The 9,087-nt window shown below is 35.8% G+C and overlaps 1 protein-coding gene across 1 annotated transcript; it reads left to right on the forward strand.

The window, feature by feature from the left end:
- Positions 1–7,864: 7,864 nt before the first annotated feature.
- Positions 7,865–8,711, forward strand: LOC119766042. The gene is made up of 4 exons (XM_038250400.1): positions 7,865–7,966; positions 8,030–8,133; positions 8,183–8,258; positions 8,322–8,711. The coding sequence occupies exons 1-4, from the start codon at positions 7,865–7,867 to the stop codon at positions 8,709–8,711; spliced, it is 672 nt and encodes a 223-aa protein (XP_038106328.1).
- Positions 8,712–9,087: the final 376 nt, after the last annotated feature.

Consider the following 9,087-nt stretch of genomic DNA (forward strand, 5'->3'; position numbering starts at 1 on the left):
TAGAGAAAATTGATGTAAAGGGCACTTTTAGAGCTATAAAAAACAAACATTTTTGTTTTTTGACAAGTCAATTAGGACTTAAGGGTCAGAAGTTACAGCATTGTTTAGGTAAAAAGATGCAATTTTAAAGCTTAAATATCTCAAAAAAGCGCAGGCCAAATTATAAGCGTCAGGCTGCACTCGAAAGATGAGATTCAGCATTAAAAACGCATAAAAAATATCAGGGGTGTTTATCTTTAAACTCGAGATATCTTCATTTGAAAATGTCTGATTTTCAAGGGAAAATTGCATGGGACCACCCTAACGAAATTTGAAATTTTCCAACTATATGTTCTTACATGGAGCAATTCCATACTGTTGTGCCCGACCCTCCCGATTTCAATGAAACTTTGTAGACATGTTATCCTAGGCCTATATAAGCCATTTTTGTCTATATGAAGCCAATTGTACTCGAAAATAACATTTAGAAGGGTGTAAGTTATTTAAATATTTTTGTATTTTGCAATTTAAAAATTACTGTATCTCGAAGCCGTTGCATCGTATCAAAAAGTGGTCAAAGACAAATTTGTAGGAAATTGGACGGGCTTTCTGAAAAAAATATCCTGAAATAAAAATACAAGCCACTTCTATGAGATTTATGAATGTTTAAGCTTAATGGTAAAATTTTGAGGTGATGTTACGATTTTTTTTTGTTCAAAATTTTTGAGGAAATAGTCTAAGATTTTACGAAAAGACTCACGAAAAATGCAGGATGGTATGTCTCTCCTAAGAAAAATACAAAAATCATTTAATAAACCTGTGTTTTTGAAAAGTGGTCTAAACGTCAAAACTTTTAAAACCCGATAGTGGAATCGATTTGCCAGACAATTTTACATAACAGTCACAATATTGACCATTGTCCTATGTCCATTCCTTGTGAAGATACAGCGGTTTAAAAAAAAATGTTGAAAAAATAGGTTTTCGGTGGTTGTTGGCAATTTTTATATGACAGACTAGATTTTTCTGTCTTGTATATATTTTTACCGGGAAGCTCGTCCAATTTCCTATAAGTTTGTCTTTGACAGCATTTTAATTGGATATATGGGCTTACAGATATAAGCTTAATTACAATGCTCATAACTGAAATTAGAATATTTTTTTCAGTGTGGTTGAAATCTGGATTTTTCAGAAAGCCCGTCCAATTTCCTACAAGTTTGCCTTTGACCACTTCGAGTTGTCCTCTTCACACATAAAAATGCCTAAATTTTATAAAAAAAAGTCTGGTAACACTAGCGAAAATCCCCAACATTTTTAATGCAGCAACAGAAGCAGCAGCAGCAGTGATATCGGTCGAGTGGTTCGCGTTTGTTTAGTCGATGTCGTCAGCCTTGAGCTGTTGCATGGAGTTGTGATGGAAAGGCGCAAAGTGTTCCTCCCGCCCAAATATTCCGACCGAGTTGCAACCCGAGGGGGGCGCCAAGTTTCCATTTCGTTCCGTTCTGGTCCCTCCCGGAAGGGTTATGAATGAAAAGCGCGCAAAATAACTTTTGTTTTCGCATTGCTGGTTTTCGTTTTTTTGTGACCTGCATTCCAAAGTTTTCGTCTACCTGTTCAACAAGTGGCCGGAATGCCACTGGGGTTGAGCAGCGGCGAAAAAGGAGGTTGTTTTTTTGGCATGACAAGCTGGAAAATATACCTTGCTTGAGGTTATTAGATTTGTTATCCATGACAGAATTGCATGACTGGGATTTTCCTTCAGGATGAAATATGACTTGGTTTGAGAATGTCTTTCATTTAACTGATTTTTTATTAGCGTAATAGCTTTACGATTTTGATTTGTTGCATGGAATTTATTGAATCTTTTCTACATTTTTCACAAATATTTATGTATAGTTAGAATCGATGGAAATATAATATCAATTTAATCTGTCTTCCCTAGTTAATTCCAGCTCAGTAGTCTTCATTTTTCTTTGTTTATGTTTATCTCTACAGACAGGCCCACCTGTAATGAACTGCATTGAACGATAGATGGAAAATGGAATAATAATAGGGCCAGTAATTGCTTTCATCACATGGCTGCACGGTGCCGCATCATCCCACCTGGGTTTCAAAGTTCCAAGTACAAGTGGTTCAATTTCCTCGTTCATTAGTTTTCGAAATTGAATTTCAGCAGTTGCTAGGAGTTTCTCCTTCAATTATACCACTAAGTGGACATTGTTAAAATCTTTTCAATAGCCTTTTATTTTACCGTCTTGGCCTTCGTCAGAATCAATTAAAGTAAAATTGAACTCTGCAAATAGTGCATTCTACGCTCAATTTTAAGAAGCTCACCGGTTCCGCCCCACCCTAGGCAAATTTTCCCCTACAATGATGCTGATTTGATAGTTTTCGCATATTGTTGGAAACTTTATCGTTTCAGTTGTTTCCACTATACTGCGGTTTGAATGGCAAACTTTGTGCCGCCAGTTTACTGCACACAATCGGAAGGACCTCCGAGAGATGGGGCAAGTTTCTGCTAAATTTGAAGCACTACTGCAAAGCTGATGGTACACCGAGTGCTGGCAGTAAAACTTTTAGCATCGTTCATGCTCTGATTGCGATTGTGATAGCAGCAGCAGCAGCAGATGCTTTTGAGGGAGAGAACCATCTTGTCCTTGCATCCATTATTTATTTATATGCGCTGGAGAGAGCGCTTGCTTGCAACAATGATGCAACGAAAAGCTCGAATCATGTGGAGTCAGCTCGAAATATTGTTTATTGCTCTGTTTTTGGTTGGCAGGGAACTTATTAGATTTGCATTCGCTGTATTATGGATTTACTTTGGAACAAAATTTGGTTTGATTGTGTTAATGTTGAATTTACAACCAAATTAAGTATGGCGTACTTAATAGATGGAGCCTGATTGAACTAAAGGTTCCAAAGTTAATTTTCATTTAAAATGCATTTAGGGCCAGAGATCATTTAAACTAAATGAACGGAAAATGATATTTTTTATTTTGCAACGATATCATTTAAAATTTGATTTAATCATATTTTTTTAGCAATCCTTTATTTTCGAACTTTTATCATTAAATTCGTCCCCGTTTTTGTTAAATGTTGAAGGTTGTATTTTCTTAATATTTCATCACCACCATTTTAACCGCCATCTTGAATTTTAAAGTTTCAAATCACTTCGAGTAGTTAAAGGGTCATACGGTAAACTAAATATATATTCATAATTTATGGTTAGGGCTCATGCATTTACCACGTGGCCTCCAAATTTGAAATTTAATTTTTTGTATGGAGTGTGGTTTTTGCCATGAATGATATTTTTTTAAATATTAAAAGTGAGATCATTATGATTTCAGATGTCGGCTTTTCAAAAATAAGTACGATTACGGAAATCACTACAATGAAAACTTCACTTTTATTCTTTTTTTATTTATTATTATCTGTATCTAAGAAGCTAGAAGACAAATCTTCAATGTTCATAAACAAATTTGAATGTTTTTTTTCTAGGATCTCTTTAAATTAAAAATATTTACGGAAATGGTCTGTCATGGTATCTTTGGCATAGACACTTTGATACTTAATTAAGAATTGAAAATTTCACTGAGAGTAAAACTTTAAGAGGCTGCATTTCGAAAACGAAAACTTTTTCTAAAATTTTGTTAGGTATTTCTGGTGCAACATTTGAAAAGTGCGCTAAACCATTTTGACAACAAATTAAGAGGCAAGAAATAACTAGATAAGAATACTAAATTATAAACACAATCTTTAAAAACTATAATAAAAGTAACACAAAACGTGTTACGTCTCTTTACGATCTGTGATGGCAAAATTATAAAAATAGCCCAATCGATTGAAAATGACAAAACAATCCTTAAACTTGCATTGAACAATGTATTTCCATTCCATTTAATGTATTATTTGTATGCAATCGTTTTTACAAGGTTTTCAACAACAAAATTGATGTTCTCCAAAAATATCCTTTGGGCCCGGGGATTTCAGGAATATTTTGAAAGGGAGGGAAACAAAAACTTATTTTTTCTGAAGAGGCTTAACCAATTTACACACTTAAATTTATTTAACCGATTCGGTAGTTCAAAATCGGTAAAGTTTAAATCAGTAAACCGTCTGTCAAAATGAACAAAAAATTACCGATAATCGGTAGTAAGATTAACAATGATGCACTTACTTACCAAATTTCGGTAATATTTTACCAAATTCGGTAGTTTTTTCAGCAGCTGAAAAATCGGGAAATAAAAAATCTAAATGAGTATGCCTAAGACAACAAACTAATATTTCCTTCCCGAGATACTGATTTTCGACTATTTACTTTTCATAGTTGGACAGCATCCAAATTTGTATGGAGACATGTATGGGCGAACCATTGCTGCGAAATTTTGTCTTTCTCTACAGAGTAATTTTTCAGAAATTCGCATTTTTTTTCTAAATTTTTAATCATGTATTTTTTGATTTGAATGAAACTTTATACATGCATTCCCTATGCCCAAAAGAAGCCATATTGCAATGGTTTTTCCATACAAGGTTCCATACAATTTTGCGGGCTGGTCATACAAAATGGGCAGGTATCTCGAGAAGGGATTTTCTGATCGGTGTGGTGTAGAGTTCACAAATCCTCATTTTTACATGCTGTTTTTTTTATCGGATTCTGTATTTCAGCAACTACTGGTTCAATCTTCAATGCCTTGAAAAAATGTCATCGGAAATTGTATGGTACATATTTCCAGAGATGGTCAGGCTTGGTCATGTCTTCCAAAGTTATTTCTTTTCATAATTCATTTTGTAGTGGCATGAAATTGTAATACCGGGAAATTTGAATGAATCAAAAATTATTGTGATCCTGCTACTGAATAATAATTTGCAACAAAACTGTATAAAACTGCTTCTTTAATGGTCAAAATAAATGTAAGGATCAATTAATGGCTTGATGGCTTGTAAAAATCATACAAAATCATGCAGAAATTATGTAGCTAGTTAAACATTACATAATCATTGAATTTACCTTACAAATCTTACTTCTCGTGCTGTTTTCCTTGAATCACTATTTCATGAAACCAGTTTAAGTGTTTTCAAATATTTGAAGCGAGTCTTTGAAATATGTTTTTAAAGATTTTTTATGGTTATATCAACCCTTTTACGCCTTTGGTAGCTCTTTTTCTTAATAAATTTTTAACTTCAAGCTGATATTTCTTTTGATAATATTAATAATATCGATTCAATTTTCATCAAATTTGGAACGGTAAACAAAACCGTTAAAAAATCTCAATCTTGATCTTTGCCGGATGGGGTATAATATTTTTAAAAGATATAACAACATTTTGCTTTAAAAAAGGTTTCCAAAAGATAAATTTAATTTCTTTCCATAATAGCGTATATTTTGTTGCCCAACAAATAAGCAAGAATTATTTCTAATTAAGAATGCTTCAGAAATAAATATTATGAAAAATAAACCTTGGCATGAAATTCATAGACGAGCTGATAGTTCAATATTAACAGTAGATTATAATTAACAAGATCAAATTAGTTTCTCTCATTATTTTTTCGTGGATTTCGGGAATTCCTGGGAAATGTACAAAATTCCCGGGAAACGGGAAATATATTTTTTCGGGAAATCCCGGGAATTTCCGGGACTTTTTTCCCGGGTCGGGAGATTGGATTAGAGGACACTCAGAAAAAAATAACAAAATTTAAATTTTAATACGCTGTACTTCAACAACTAGCACTCCGATAAATAAAGTCAAAAAAGGTAAATTGCTAGATATATTTTTAGCTTTTTGAAAATATATGCTTTTCCTTCATGAAATATTTTAAATTGCAAAACCTGGTCATTTTTCGAAAAAAAAAATCATCTTACAATGCCTAAATCATAAAAACTATGCACTTTATCCAAAAATGTGTGCATTTATTTTTGATTGTTTTGTTTCATTGTTTCATCCAAATGGAAAAAAATGCAGAGAAAGTCGATTTGCGAAAACTTAGAGAATTATTGATAGGAAAGACCCACAAAGTTTCAGCCGAATCCTAAAATACAAATGTTTTGCCTTTCTTACTAAAGAAAGGTATAGGTTTTACTTTGAGCCTGGACGTCATTTTCATCTTCGTAAATATGTCGATTCAGCATGAATTTTAATCGGAAAAATCGTCAAAAAATCACACTGCATCGATTTTTGACGCAAGTTGTCAAGTTGAGCTTCGAATACTGGCGCGAGAATGCTGGCGCATCTATTTTTTGGCTCGACTTATACTCGTTTTGTAGTAGCTTGTCTACCGATGTTTCCTACAACGTGTAAGATATCGTAGCTTTTCGTTTTCTTTTGCCCTATGCGTTTTTGCATAACTGTCCAATGTTTATGCAAAAACTTTTGTGACATAGGACATTCATCCGGCTACAATCAATTTGTTTCCCGTGCGCTCCTAAAATCGCCTAAATGTAGACTTCATTTGTCGTAAGTTTATTTAACAGGGTTCATTGGATTGCAATAGGAGCTTTCTAAGCTTTTCATCGTTTATATCGTTTTCAAAGTTTTCAATGCTGGTGACGCCAATGGCTTTCTACTTAAGGTAGTCGCGATTGAGTGTGTAGTGGTGCGGTTTTAAAAATAGCAATTTCTGCGGCACACGCGGTTCACTTGTAGGGGAAATATACCCATTTTAATCACTCCAAGCCGTTCGACCAATTATCATCACTTTTGCCGTTTTCCGCTATTAAATCAACTTTTTCAAGTGTATCAACAATGGAGAGTTGTTTGCTCACTTTTATTTGAGCTATTTATTACTTTGGACCTCGGTTTTTCTTTACGCCTGCTTTGTTCGGTACGATGGTACGATGAACCAAAATACCAACACACAAAAGGGCTCGACCGAAGCTAGAAAACCAAAACCGCGGTATGCGTTGTCACTGACGCATGGGAAGTTTGCTATGCTCGCGTTTGTCATAAACTTTTGTTTGATTAAGAATATGTACGATTACAAATATTCTTTTGGTGAAAATAGCGTTTTTTATTTCTTTTCGAAAGCATATCATTTATAATACTTTGCTTTCATCATTAGACTTTCTTTTTTTCTGACGTTATAAATAAACAAAGTCGTTGTTATGAATTTAAAGAAGAAGTTCTACTATTGTTATATTCTTTAGTAAGAAAGGCTCTATCTCACCCCAGGTGGGATTAAATCGGGTTTTTTTTGGGTTTTCGTGGCAAATAGCGCAACTGTTACAGACCATGACATTCAAAATTACGAGCTGTGAAATTGATCAGAGTGAATAAATTACTCATGAGTTTCAGAAAGTGACTACTTTTATACTATTTCAAAGTAATAAATAGCTCAAATAATTGAGCAAGCAACTCTCTGATGGAAAACGGCAAAAGTGACGAAAATAGGTCGAAAAGCTTAGTATGACGAAAATGGGCATATTTCCCCTTCCCTACTTTTAGCATCAAACGAGATTCGAAGCCAAGTTCGAAGCCTTTTTTCACCCAATTTTCATTCCTTTCGCTGAGACCAGGTGGGCTCCCATCGCCACCTACCGGAAGAAATCAAAGTTTCCCCCTTGCTGGCGATCAGAATGTTGATTTAGGACTGGGAAAAGTTTTCCGAGGTCTTTTCATCGGTGTGTGTGTGTGTTCCTATAGGTAAACAGGATTTGGGAAAGCTTTGCCAAAAAAGGGGGTTAATGTCAACGGAATTCTTTGTGGTTCCGGGGGGCTCTGTGGGATTTTCGCTCTATCCTTATTGACAGTGTTTATTTTATTTGCTTTCGAATGTAAGCTAATGTAAGGTTGGTTGGATTCCTTTGAGATGGAATTTTGGGATTGTTTTGGAATGTTTGTGGTTGGCCAAATGCTTTTAGAAGATTGACTTGGTTGGAGCGTAGTAACCCATGGATTCGGACAAAATGTCGGCTGTGGACGGTATCAAACTTGAACTTCAAAAACTGAAAGAGAGCTTGAATCAAGCGGAAAGTGAAAATCTCAGACTGAAGGTTAATTATGAGTTTTTTTTTTAAAGATTTAAACTGATATTTACAGCGTTTTTTTTTTTAAAGGAATTACTTAAAGAGATGGCTCTGGCTAAGCAAACTCTCGCAAATGAGTTGTGGGGAGCTCAATCAGAGAATGCAAAACTAACGAAAAAGCTTAGCAAGCAAAAGTATGGTTGGGACATTTTTATGAATAGCTTGTTTATAATACTTTGTCAGACATATATTTACAGTTCACGCTAAAACGCAATCCATCGAGATGAATCGAATAGGAAAAACGCTCGAAGGATTACAGGTTGTTTAACAATGCATTTTCCACCAAGTGCACATGTTCTAGTTTTAATTCTCCCCTCGTCAGAACTCGTTACGAACGTCCAACCGGCAGATGGCTCGTCACATGCAACGCTGCTCCAACGTCCGGTCCCGGCTGGGGACGATTTTCCTGCGGATGTGGTCGACCAAGCAGTGGCACCTGGGCGCCCGGAACCGGTACCAGCGGATGTGCCTTCAGTTTGCCGAGTACGTGCGGGAACAGAACCGCTACCTGCAGGCCACGGTCGACGCCAAGCTCAGCGTCGAGAGCATCGCCAGCTGCCACCGGCAGTATCTGAACCTGTTGACACGATGCTCGCAGCTACTGCACGAAAACATGGGTCTGCGGTTGCTGGCGGTTCGGGCACGGGACGAGTCGTCCGCTGGAGTCCGGTCGAGGCTATCCTTGCAACAGGTGGTTTGGAATTTGTGTTAATTTTTGATGAAATTACTCATTTGATTTCCTTTTTTAAGAGCGTCGATTCTAATCCTGACGAAAATAATTTTGGAAGCGTCTCTAAAATTCTTGTCAAGAAGCGTTCCAGCTCTATCTAGATAAAACAGTAACCACTTTTCTATTGTGAATGATGTAAGTTATCTTGTACCGCAGTACCGAACGAAGCAAATACACACGAAATAGATGGAGTTTATTCGGCAGTCAACATTATTACGTACAAACACAGTACATGTAAATTAGCGTCCTAATCAGAGCGGAAAGTTTCCCGTACACACCAGCAGCGAGTGAGAGGCGGAAACTTTTGCCACATTTCGTCATGGAACCGGGGAAAAGTGCCTGTGGGTGGTTGCTTACC

The sequence above is a fragment of the Culex quinquefasciatus genome, chromosome 2, assembly GCF_015732765.1.
Source record: "Culex quinquefasciatus strain JHB chromosome 2, VPISU_Cqui_1.0_pri_paternal, whole genome shotgun sequence".
Lineage (NCBI taxonomy): Eukaryota > Metazoa > Arthropoda > Insecta > Diptera > Culicidae > Culex > Culex quinquefasciatus.

What these genes read in the sequence shown, in the direction of transcription:
- LOC119766042 (XM_038250400.1), top strand. Translation starts at nt 7,865, where the DNA reads ATGGATTCGGACAAAATGTCGGCTGTGGACGGTATCAAACTTGAACTT. An exon ending in GTGAAAATCTCAGACTGAAG is followed by an intron (nt 7,967 to 8,029) that starts GTTAATTATGAG and finishes TTTTTTTTAAAG; the next exon opens with GAATTACTTAAAGAGATGGC. An exon ending in AAACGCTCGAAGGATTACAG is followed by an intron (nt 8,259 to 8,321) that starts GTTGTTTAACAA and finishes TCCCCTCGTCAG; the next exon opens with AACTCGTTACGAACGTCCAA.